Source organism: Oncorhynchus gorbuscha, linkage group LG06 (assembly GCF_021184085.1).
Source record: "Oncorhynchus gorbuscha isolate QuinsamMale2020 ecotype Even-year linkage group LG06, OgorEven_v1.0, whole genome shotgun sequence".
Lineage (NCBI taxonomy): Eukaryota > Metazoa > Chordata > Actinopteri > Salmoniformes > Salmonidae > Oncorhynchus > Oncorhynchus gorbuscha.
Genome location: NC_060178.1, coordinates 47,494,943 through 47,508,450, shown reverse-complemented (window position 1 = coordinate 47,508,450; position 13,508 = coordinate 47,494,943). Strand labels below are relative to the sequence as shown.

Genomic DNA, 13,508 nt, shown 5'->3' with positions numbered 1-13,508 from the left:
CAATCAATCATTTTGTTTTGTGTACTATGCCCATGCATTTCTTTGTCATTTTTCTTTTGACTGTGTGATCATGCTTGGCTAGCAGTTCCATAATAGAGTATTTCCTTAGCAAACCGCTGCTCAATACTGCTTAATAAATTATATTTTAATGTTTTTATAGCAATCAATGATATTGTAATTATCCCATTCTACCCACTTATTTTTAACAGCCAATGCAATTTACCATAAACCTGTCATCACCACCAAACCGTCATTACCACCACAATGTAAATATATTTCTTAAACATTTTTTACACATTAAATATCACACTTCGTCTTCAAGTGTAAAAGACCTGTGGCCAACCACTAATTTCAACAAGAAATTGCATTGTTGACGGTAGGCTCCATGCATGTATACAAGGACAGCCAGTGCAGGATCATATTTATTGAATTAAGGAATTAAATTAAAGATTGTTAAATGTGGTAGTACCAATCCTATAGACGGAGAAAGCAAATAATCCAAACCCCATTTTGTTTGTCAATCAGCTTTTTTAAAGTTGAATGTTTAATATGATGGTGATGACATTGGCAGAAGGTGTTTTAAGAAAACTGAGTAAACTGGTATTGACTGACCGTACAGTATATTGGTCACAGTCAATACCAGTTTATGGTTCCTGACTAAATTAGACTTTCTGTTACATTTTTGTTGTAAAGAAATATACTTATAAAACACATAAGTAACACCCATTAGGTAAACTTTTGTGATCAAATACTCAGAAAAATGCTTTTATATTTATTATACTGTATATTGATCTTCACTCCACCACCATTCAAAGCAGCCTATGAGGGAATATAATACAGTTAAGGTAGATGTAACGGCTGGTTTCGGTGTAAAGTGGCTCCTGGAGACATTCTGGAGTGGATAGCAGAATTTCATTACCTTCAGGCTGGGATCCATTCAATTACGCTTCACACTTGTGATTGAATTCCATTTTACCTTCCTGAAAGCGTTCTGAGCTCGCAATTTGTATAAATGGGAGATGAGGTTGGCAGCGAGGTGCGAGAACTAGGTGTGAGAGCTAGATGTGTTTGTCTGTCTTTTATGCCTGTCTGCTAGCAGAACTAGATCTACACATCTGGCACTGTTAGCCCAGCCACAATCGATGGAGTGTCTTGATTTTTCACCATGCGTTAATGTTTTCGAGAGCCAATGGGAGGAGACTGGCAGCAAAATATACTATGAAGTCACACTTGAGACTGTGATGACATGATACAGTCCTTTTTTTTTAAAGATTTGAACCGCAGTCACCAAGGTCTAAAACAAGACTAGATATCACAGTTTGAAATATTTATTTGAAGACGTTACACACTCACGCACAGGATGCAGGTGGTCAGAGGGGAAATCAGGCTTCTCCAAATCTAGAAGAAAATCATTTGATATCAGATTTCATGTGATCAAAGGAGAACTACTCCTGTAGCATATCCTGTTTTAAAGATCACTACACTGTTATCCCATAACACCTCTGATGAATGCTAAGGATGAGAGGAGCCTGTCTGTAGTGCTTCAGCCTGAAGAGCTAGTATGTAATACTACAGCAGAGCCTAAAGAGCTGGGGCTGAATTCACAAAACCTTAAGACCGATCCTGTAGAGTTTAAGAAGAGATTTCTTAACTGCCTTTTTTTCCCTTAACTATAGACTTATGAAGAAAGTTAAGCAAAGTTGCTATTCCTCAAAGTTATTGGAAATGTTCTTAATTTAATTACGTTCTTAATTTCCCTATGTTTCTTCCAAAGAAAAAAGGTAAGAAATGGGATTCTTGAAAATGATGTGTTAAGTACATTTACAAGAAGAAATCCTAACTTTAGGACAGCTAAACCCTTGTCTTGAGACAAACGAATGCTTTTGTAACCATGAACATTTTCTTGCGCCCCAGACACAGTTGGCTACCGAATATTTAAATGCCGGAAGAAAACAAATTAAACATGCATTATCTAGCTAGCTAGTATTTAACAATATTATAGAAGTGTTAAATAGCTAGTGATATCTTGTTAATTTGCAAAGAAGAACTTGGTTAACGTCGTTGGCTATAATGTCGTTACGCATTAGCTAGCTAACGTAGCTACCTAACTTACCTAACTCCATCACTTCAAGCTGTTCGCTGACGTTTGTATTGCGCTTTCCTTGGTTATCCATGTTTGGTTTTGATATAGCTAGTCCGATGGCTATAATGTGTGAAAAGTAACAAAATCCTATCATCCCTGTTACAGGCATTACTTATTGGTTTCAAGCACATCACTAATGTCAAGATTTACGAAGTTCTTAAAGAAGTTCTTAAAGATATTTATGTAGTTACTAAGAACATTTTGAGGAATTGTGAACTATCTTATGAAGTTCTCATTTTTTTTCCTTAAGCAGTTTAAGTTTATTCGTAAGTATTGTTTTGTAAATCCGGCCCCTGGTCTGTAATACTATAGCATAGCCTGAAGAGCTGGTCTGTAATACTACAGCAGTGTCTGACAAGAGGAGAGGTGTTGTCAGGGAACAGTCATAATCCCCCTGTAATGGAATCTAAAGATGGAGCTGTTGTCGTTGATGCCAAGTCAAATGAAAAAGAGCAGAGCTGTAACAGGGAATACAATTTAATAATGTCAAATGGCAGTCTCAAAAGCATGTGTTTCTATCATACCTCCAGACCAGGAACATTGCTGTCCAATATGATATAGTTTCAAGGTAACAGCAAGGAGTGAACCCCCTACATATCAGTTCAATTGAATACAGGACACCTGTTGCAATACCCTACAAAACGTATCCCATCCTCTATGTGATAAATGTCATGCTGCGCAGGGTACACTACTCCACTGCTTTGCCCTATGCTCTAACTCGTATGGTTATTGGTGTGTCATTTTTGTGTGACGTGACATCGTCCCTCCTTCTGTTTACTTGTTCTGTGTGTCTTAATTTGTATGATTTACTTTCTACCTAGAACTCTGGGTCTTTTTGTTTCTGCCTGTTTTATGTTTAGATAAGAATTGCATACTTGTCTTTTTTACAAAATACCTATACACCATTCTTGTGTGTGTGTATTCAATAAATGTATTTAAACGGAAATAAAAGAAAAACCTATCCCAACATTGATCGGCACAGCAACAAATGTTGGGGTTGCTATAGCAACGGACATCAGATCACATCCTCTGACCCTTTTACAGTGCAATCGAAAAGTATTCAGACCCCTTGACTTTTTACAAATTGTGTTTTTTTTTTGCGCAGGCAGTACACACTTCATCAGTCTTGCATTCACAATTTGACAAGCACTTTTTAATGCCCTGAATTTCACGGCGGCATCCCCTTCGTGGGATCCTAATCCACCCTAAAAAATCCAGGCCTTTTGTGGCCATTGTGCCCTTGAATAAGGTTGTAACGTAACGCCCTGTGATGGCTGGCTGGTCTGGCACTGGGGAGTTTCTTTCTCACTCGGCTTCCAAATCTGCTAATTGGAGACTGAACATCTGTGTTTGACCTGCTGCTCTAACAGACTACACTAATATGGGTTATACAGCTGGGTGATGGGAGGGTGGAGGGACCTACAGAGACTTAAAAACAGAAGCAGTAGCACACTTACTGCAAACTATCCCCAGATAGCACCGGATAGGATAATAGGACATCCTTACTTCTCAAACAGGGAGTCATTCAAGGACAGCGAGAGGCAGAGTGTATCTGGCTACAGAGAGCGTGATATTGCAACAATTGCGTATGCCTGGTCGGAATAGATGAGGTATGTTAGTGCAGCTTGAAGGCTGTGTGCAGTGACCCACCTCACTGTTTTCCATCCTGACTATTAGATTGCGTATGCCTGGTCGGAATAGATGAGGTAGGTTAGCGCAGCTTGAAGGCTGTGTGCAGTGACCCACCTCACGGTTTTCCATCCTGACTATTAGATTTAAATGGATAGTGTTCCTTCCCAGTGACGCCTCTGACACACACAGAGCAATCTAAGCCCACTTCCACAACCATCGCCAGGCACACTCATGCCGACACACCCACACACATTACGCATGCAATCACTATATACTCACATTTAAACACAGACACACTACTAAGCCCTGAGCTCACTGGCTGATTGGTCATCAGTGAGCCTGGCTGTAACAGTTTGTTATTTAATCAGGCCATCTCTCGCTAGCCTGCAGCTGTGGTTCTGCACTTCCATTCAATTCAAAGAGGCTTTATTTGGCATGGGAAACATGTCTACAGTGCTAAAGCAAGTGAAATAAACAAACAAAAGTGAGAAGACACAAAACATCAACAAAAACCTATTCGAATTTAAGAGTGAATGTTGCACTCCGAGGACTCGTCTCTAGGTTCATCTCTCTGTAAGTGAGGGCTTCGTGATGGAATGTGTGGGCATCACTTCCTTTCAGGAGGTTGTAGAATTGAACATCTCTTTTCTGGATTTTTGATAACCAGCAGGTCTATTTCTAATTCTGCATGCATTGTTTGGGATTTTGCGTTGTACACAAAGTATATATTTTTGCAGAATTCTGCAATTGGGTTTAGTCTGGTAGGTATAGCTCTTTGTGTGCTCTAGGGCAGTAATGCTGTTGGAGGCCAAATAAAAATGTGATTATCATTAAAAATAAATTACATTTTCAAACAGTACATTTTCTACTTTCCAACAGGTTTTTTCCAACATTTGGGTGAGATTTTTTCTCTCGCTTAAGTAGCCTCGTTGCTGCCAAAAATAACATTTAAACCATCTAGTGTTCAGTGAAATAACAGCACAATGTCAAATACAGGTAGCCTAGTCAAATAATTAACATCCAATCACATTAACCGTTACTCTCTCGTGGGAAACCTTCTCTCTTGCGCAGAAATCTTAGAAACAAAACATGACAATTTGAAAAATAAGCCACAAGTCTTTTGAGCGAGAATGAAGATTACTTTAGAGTAGTAAGACGTGTATAAAAGCAACAGATACGATACCATTTAATAAGAAGGGGTTAGAAGTGTCTTATATGGTGAGCTACCGAGTGGCTAGAACAGGCAAGCCCCATACTATTGTGGAGGACTTAATTCTTCCTGCTGCCGTGGTTATTGCTGGGACAATGCTGGGGTAAAAGGACAAAAACTATACAGACAACGTCTTCATCAAACAACACTGTTTCACGACACATCAGTGACATGGCAGGAGGCGTTTTGAAACAATTACTGCTTCGCATACAAGCCAGTGAATTCTATGCATTACAGCTGGATGAGTCAACAGACGTGGCGGGCCTGGCATAGCTCATGGTATGTCAGTTACGTTTATGGGGGTATGGGACTATTAAAAAGTTTGGAAACTACAGCTCTAGGGCAACGGCGTCTAGATAGAATTTGTAGTTGTCCTGGCTACTGGACCTTTTTTGGAACACCATTATTTTTGTCTCACTGAGATTCAGGGCCCAAGGCTGACAGAATCTGTGCAGAAGATCTAGGTGCTGCTGTATGCTCTCCTTGGTTGGGGACAAAAACACCAGATCATCTGCAAACAGACATTTGATTTCCGAGTCCAGTAGTGTGAGGCCGGATGCTGTAGATTATTCTAGTGCCAATTAATTGATTACTGTATATGCTCAAGCTGCATCCCTGTCTCACCCCATGACCCTGAGGAAAGAAATCGGTGTTAATTGCACACCATTTTCCATGAATTTGTATAGCAGACCCTCGTGCCAAATTGAGTCCAAAAGCTTTTTTTGAAATCAACAAAACGGGTTTTCTTTGTCAATACAGGTGTGCAGGGTGTATATGTGGTCTGTCATACGGTATTTTGGTAGAAGCTAGTTTGATGTTTGCTCAGGACATTGTTTTCACTGCGGAAATGGAGTCTACTGTTGCTGTCACAACAAATGTCAGTTCTGCTTCCAGCTCCTAAGCAACTTTGCAGTATTTAAAAAAATATATACAGTGGGGAGAACAAGTATTTGATACACTGCCGATTTTGCAGGTTTTCCTACTTACAAAGCATGTAGAGGTCTGTCATTTTTATCATTGGTACACTTCAACTGTGAGATGGAATCTAAAACAAAAATCCAGAAAATCACATTGTATGATTTAAGTAATTAATTTGCATTTTATTACATACAGCCGGAAATAACTTTGGGATATCAGGGCAGGGGTTACTCACCAATCACAAATTGAATCCTTTGTTCGTACCCCCAAAGGGAAATTGAACTTATTCCAGAGGCTGCTGCTAAACACAGCCGGTGGAGAACAGGAAATTCGGAGTGGACTTCTAATCCAACATGAGACGTGCACACCATCCACTGCTTCTGAGTATATTACTCGCTAATGTTCAGTCTCTGGACAATAAAGTAGATGAGTTCAGGGCGAGGATCTCCTTCCAGAGAGACATACTCTGTTTCATAGAAACATGACTCTCTCGGGATATACTGTCCCGGTTCATACAGCCGGTTGGGTTCTCAGTACATCGCGCAGACAGGAATAAAGAACTCTCCGGGAAGAAGAAAGGTAGGGGTGTATGTTTCATGATTAACTACTCATGGTGTGATTATGATAACATGCAGAAACTCGTCCTTTTGTTCACCTGACCTAGAATACCTCACAATCAAATGCTGACAGTATTACCTCCCATTTATATTCGTTTATAGTCACAGCCATGTATATTCCCCCTCAAGTCGATACCACGACAGCCCTCGAACTACACTGGACTTTATGCAAACTGTAAACCACATATCCTGAGGCCACATTCATTGTAGATGGGACATTTTAACAAGGCAAATTTGAGGAAAACGGAAAACGCTACTGAAGTTCTACCAACACATCGACTATAGTACCCGCTCTGGAAAAACATTGGACCACTGTTACTCAACTTTTCAAAATGCATACAAGGCCCTCCCTCTGGCAAATCTGATCAATTTTGGTCCTCCTTTCCTATAGGCAGAATCTCAACCAGGAAGTACCCGTGCTGAGGTCTATTCAATGCTGGACTGACCAATCAGAAAGGTTGTTTTGATCACGTGGATTGGGATATGTTCCGGGTAGCCTCTGAGAATAACATCGATGAATACACAGATACGGTGACTGAGTTCATCAGGAAGTGTATAGGAGATGTCCTACCCAATGGGACTTAAAACCCAAACCAGAAACCGTGGATAAATGGCAGCATTCGTGCAAAACTGAAAGAGCGAACAACCACATTAAATCATGGCAAGGTTGGGGCGGCAGGTAGCCTAGTCCTCAGAGCACGCGCAGACCAGCTGTCTGGGGTGTTTATGGACATGTTCAATCTCTCTCTATCCCAGTCTGTCTCCACTTGCTTCAAGATGTCCACTGTTGTTCCTGTACCCAAGAAGGCAAAGGTAACTGAACTATCGCTGAACTAATGACTATCGCCCCATAGCACCCACTTCTGTCATGAAGTGCTTTGAAAAGCTAGTTAACACCCTTACCTGACACCCTAAACCGATTAATTTAGCTTACCTCCCCAATAGATCCACAGACGATGCAATCATTATCGCACGGCCCACTGCCCTATCCCATCTGGACAAGAGGAATACCAACGTCAGAACGCAGTTCATTGACTATAGCTCAGCATTCAACAACATAGTACCCTTGAAGCTCATCATTAAACTCGGGTCCTGGGTCAAAACCCCGCCCTCTGCAAATAGGTCCTGGACTTCCTGACGGGTCGCCCCAAGCTAGTGAAGCTAGGAAACAACACCTCCACTTCGCTGATCCTCAACACGGGCCCCACAAGTGTGCATACTCAGCCCCCTCCTGTACTCCCTGTTCACCCATGACTGCGTGGTCATGCACGCCTCCAACTCAATCATCAAGTTTGCAGATGACACAACAGTAGTAGGCCTGATTACTAACAATCACGAGAGAGCCTACAGGGAGGCGGTGAGGGCCCTGGGAGAGTGGTGCCAGGAAAATAACCTCTCATTCAACATCAACAAAACAAAGGTGCTGATCGTGGACTTCAGGAAACAGCAGAGGGAGCACGCCCCTCTGGAAAGCTTCAAGTTCCTCGGCGTACACATCACTGACGATCTGAAATGGTCCACCCACACAGTGTGGTGAAGAAGGCACAAGAGCGCCTGTTCAACCTCAGGAGGCTGAAGAAACTTAGCTAGGCCCCAAAAAACACAGTTTTACAGATGCATAATTGAGAGCATCCTGTCAGGCTGTATCACCACCTGGTACGGCAACTGCACCGCCTGCAACCGCAGGGCTCCCAGAGGGTGGTGCGGTCTGCACAACGCATCACCAAGGGCAAACTACCTGCCCTCCAGGACACCTACAGCCCTTGATGTCACAGGAAGGCCAAAAAGATAAACAAGAACAACAACCACCTGAGCCACTGCCTGTTCACCACACTATCATCCAGAAGGCGAGGTCAGTACAGGTGCATCAAAGCTGGGACCGAGAGACTGAATCCGAGAGACTGAAACAGCTATCTCAAGGCCATCAGACTTAAATAGCCATCACTAGCCGGCGTCCACCCTGTTACACAACCCTGCACCTTAGAGGATGCTGCTCTATATACATAGACTTGGAATCACTGGCCACGTTTAATAATGTAACACTAGTCACTTTAATAATGTTTACATCATTTTTTATTAATCTCTGACACTGTTTGATCTAATATTTATATATTTCTTAATGCTATTCTTTTACTTTAGATTTGTGTGTACTATTGTGAATTGTTGGATACTACTGCTCTGTTGGAGCCAGGAACCAACATTTCACTACACCCGTAATGACATCTGCTAAATATGTGTATGTGACCAATACAATTTGATTTGGGATTTGATACTGCAGATGATTTTACTGAGCTTGCTGTTGCTGCAGATTCCACAGTAATTATTGGGGTCAAATTTGTCTCCACTTTTGTGGATTGGGGGGGGGGGGATCAGTCCATGGTTCCAAATATTGATTAAGATGTTTTTAAGTTAAGTATAGCCAATCGGAATTTGTGGTCTGTATGTTTGATTATTTCATTTAGGATACCATCAACACCACAGGCCTTTTTGGGTTGGAATCCAATAACAAGCCACACACCCAAACATTGTTCTTTCCACCCCAATGTGTGTGTGTGTGTGTGTGTGTGTGTGTGTGTGTGTGTGTGTGTGTGTGTGTGTGTGTGTGTGTGTGTGTGTGTGTGTGTGTGTGTGTGTGTGTGTGTGTGTGTGTGTGTGTGTGTGTGTGTGTGTGTGTGTGTGTGTGTGTGTGTGTGTGTGTGTGTGTGTGTGTGTGTGTGTGTTTAAGTAATCTGACAGTGGAGAGGATCTATCCCTGCCAGCAAGCCTGAGTGGCCTAACATAACAGTCCTGATAAAGGCGTCAGCATGCTTCAGTTCGGCTGGTGCCTAGCGTGCCTGCATACTCCCCTAAAAGACATTTGCTTGAAAACAAAGAAAATAAAGCAGCAATAGTACTTTTTGTCCATATTTAGACACCATAGCCAGTATACACTTCCTCAAAATAGTAAGAATTAACCTAAGAACTCAAATCTGTCATTAAGTTTGACAATGAAAACAAGTTGTTTCTCGTTGAATGACGAGACTTTATTGAATCCCTACTGTTGACCAATCACTGACAAGTGTGTAGAACAAAAACATCAAAAATATATGCACAAACTCCACCGAACTGTTTAGACTGGGAAGCATGTGGATGCCTTAACCCATAGAAATTGCCTTTACCCCCTATCAAGCCTCATGGTGACAGCTAATGTTTTAAGAAGTTTACACGTATTTCATATTACTGGTTAATATAAGCTAGCTAGCTAACTTGTTCCAGTAAGTTTTCTCATCAGGAATGAAGCCGGTAAAGTACCCACCTTGCAAAATCGACAATTTTCATTAAGAATTTATGCATTGACAGTTTGGAGTGGATCACAGACCAACACTACCACCACGTTGGGTCTGGACTGCGAGGGACTGCCGCTGATGACCCAATCTGCACTCGCCGCATCTATCATCCATAACAAACAGGGCAGGCAAGCTATGTGCAACTTTCTTTTTTCTGTTAAATAAAATACTTTTAGCAAAGACTGGCCTACATTTGCATCTTTACAGAAAAACATGTGCTTTGACTGGAGCTCTGGATGCATTAAAAAATGTTTTAGCAGAGATGTGTTTTGTAAATAGCATCCTTAGTGATGTGGACACCAAGGAACTCGAGGCTCTTGACCCGCTTCACTGAGCTATTAGTAGGTTTGATCAGAGGCCTGATTTTTACCACTCACTCACTGGGGACTATTGATGTGGTATTATTCTTCTCTAAAACGTCCCTTTCCCTTTCTCCCCCCACTGTCTCTTCTGTGCTTTAGCTTTTTGAAATTATGTGAGGAACTTATCCTTAGCTAATCTGGGAAGGGGGGGGAGGGGTCTTGGAACACTACTTCAACGCTGTATAAACGTTACTTACATCATTGGGAGACACTGTCAGCACACTTCTGCTTTTCCTCATCTTCCCGTGGAGTATTCCTTGCTCAGTTCCACAGCAAGCCAGCTTCACATACACACCTGGAACAGCACACACACACGCGTTACTGTTGTAGATTGCAAAGAGGAACACGAGCATACATGCGACACATGTAGGTGTTTAGTGTCCGATATAAAATATACAGTCAAATGAAAGACAAGACGGTTTCCATTATAGATGTTTTATTTAACATTTTATTTATGTTGACGGAGTCATACTGAGAACAAGGTCTCTTTCTCAGATGAGATCTGCATACACATCCATAACACACCAATATACACATCCATAACACACCAATATACACATCCATAACACACCAATATACACATCCATAACACACCAATATACACATCCATAACACACCAATATACACATCCATAACACACATCCATACATTTAAAAACAAAACCCAATCATAGAAAACAAACATTCACATTCTTCAGTAAAAAGGGTACCCAATAAGCCGTTTGAATTGCACTAGAAGTGCCAATTCATTCCATTGTAGAGGCTTGGAAATGTATTCCACAAGTAAGGTGCAAAAAAAAACTAAAACTAAAAGCAGATTTGACTAACTCTGTGGAGATCAAAGGGCTCTCGAGAGTTCGCCATTCTCCAGACAGAGTATTGGTACGTCTAAGTTAACTTCCGCCGTACTTCATTGTTAATGCAGGAGGGCTTTATAAACAGAGTGCAATGCATCAATCTATGGAATGGCCAAGGGGGCCAGCCTACTTTCTGATATAGAATGCAGTGACGTGTACTGATCTCTTCGCCCATAATAAAACACAGTGTGCTATGATGAACTGAGTCTATTGGCTTCAATACAAAGACAAATGCATTCATATAGACTCTGTCACGTATACTCCCACTCCGGCGCTCGAAGTCACCAGGCTGCTCCTTATTACGCACACCTCACCATCATTACGTGCCTCATCAGACTCACCTGGACTCTATCACTGATTACATTCCCTATATATGTCACTCCTTATTACGCACACCTCACCATCATTACGTGCCTCATCAGACTCACCTGGACTCTATCACTGATTACATTCCCTATATATGTCACTCCTTATTACGCACACCTCACCATCATTACGTGCCTCATCAGCCTCACCTGGACTCTATCACTGATTACATTCCCTATATATGTCACTCCTTATTACGCACACCTCACCATCATTACGTGCCTCATCAGACTCACCTGGACTCTATCACTGATTACATTCCCTATATATGTCACTCCTTATTACACACACCTCACCATCATTACGTGCCTCATCAGACTCACCTGGACTCCACCACCTGCCTGATTACATTCCCTATATATGTCCCTTTGGTTCTTCCCCGAGGCCTTATTGTTTTCTGATTCCTGTCTCTACTCGTGTTTCTTGTTTAGTTCCCTGTGTTTTTTATTATTAGTCCCTGTACTCGCTTCCCGACTCCCAGCGGTATGAATGTCGGCTGAATGATTTTGTTTTCTGCTGTTTTAATGAAAGGCATGACCCATTTTTTAATTCTTAATTTCTAAACCCGTATGTGGTACTCAAGTTTTTGTTATTCACACAATGTTCACAGGTCTGATGGACCCACAACATTATTGGGTTTTTAAAACAAAGCCATAACAATTTACATAAAAATACTTGTTGACTAATATCAATTACAAGCAATATAGACATACTGTACATATAGACATACATGGTTAACATTTACCTCTGCTGGATCACATTTATCAATAAAACATCTTTGTTTTTAAAAATAAAATGTATAAACATGATTTATTCCACCATGTCTTGATTATCTGAAACAAATAAATAAAATGTTCACTATGGATGTTTATTGCTTTGAAATGAACAAATTGGAAGGACAAATTTGACACACTATTTTATGGAAATGATAAATGAGCCCCATTGAACACAAATTAAGGCCGGTCTATACACCACATGAGGGACAGAGTTTTACTGTGTATGGTTGCAAATGTATTTCTTGCACTTGATGCATGTGTACTGTGACTTCCTGTCCTTCTTGGGTCCACATACATCACACCGCTTCTTCTTGTTGCTACCGGCTGCAATCTAGAATGATAAACACTTAGTTGAGGAATGTTACTAACATCTCACTCACTCACATATATAGTTACAGCAAGCCAAGGTAGGAGATTCAGACACACACACATGCAACATCACTCACACTTCTGGTATTGGAGTTGTTAGATCTATGGGTCGGGCGGATGGGGCACCAGCATCCTCTTCACGATGGCTGCAGAAGCTGGGGTCCTTGGGATATGTTGCCTCCTCTGGATTTGAGGTCTTACCAATGCCTTTCCCAGCTCCTCGAGAAAGAGCCGTCTCCTTTGGAGCTTCCCTCTGTTCCAATCGGTGTTCAATGTCATTCAGATGACAACCGCATTGTAATCTGAGATGTCCAAGATGTTGAAGAATATCACAAGTGGCCAGCGTAGGGTTCTTCTTTTGCAACTGTAGCCAGTCACCAGCTTGTCTAAGTTGTCCACCCCTCCTTTTGTGGCATTGTAATCCATTATGATTTCTGGTTTCCTGGCCACACAGACTCTCCCATCCCTATGCAGCGTACTCATGAGTACCACATTTTTGCCTTTCTTTGGCACATAGGACACTAGGGCCGTGTCAGCCGTGAACACGAACTCAGAGGAATAAATAGGCCTGTTCCGTGTATTTAACATGCTGATAGAAATGTTGTAAAATGGATTTAAGTTTCCCTGCATTAAAGTCCACAGCTACTAGGAGGGCCGCCTCTGGGTGAGTGTTTTCTTGTTTGCTTATAAAAGTGGAAGATGCTCCTTCCATATTAGCTTCTCTCTCTGCAAAGATTATTTCCAAGGCCCTCTGAGCAGAGATTATTTTTGCCATACTGAATGTGGTAAGGAGCCACACATGCAAAGCTATTTGTGTCCCTCCCCCAATTTTCACCTGGCTGGGGTAGAGTGTGGGAAAATACAGAATTTTTTCCAATGTATCGAAATAATATATATATATATATAATGTATTGCAATAACATTGTGCAGGTT

At 41.5% G+C, this 13,508-nt stretch overlaps 1 protein-coding gene across 1 annotated transcript in view; it reads right to left on the bottom strand.

Moving 5' to 3' along the window:
* Positions 1–10,491, bottom strand: part of LOC124038034 (cAMP-specific 3',5'-cyclic phosphodiesterase 4B-like) — a 240,049-nt gene extending 229,558 nt beyond the window's left edge. Inside the window, exon 1 of the mRNA XM_046353406.1 lies at positions 10,406–10,491. Coding sequence (XP_046209362.1) covers positions 10,406–10,447 — 42 coding nt within the window. The 5' untranslated portion in view covers positions 10,448–10,491. The remainder of the gene's footprint in view (positions 1–10,405) is intronic.
* Between the last annotated feature and the right edge of the window lie 3,017 nt (positions 10,492–13,508).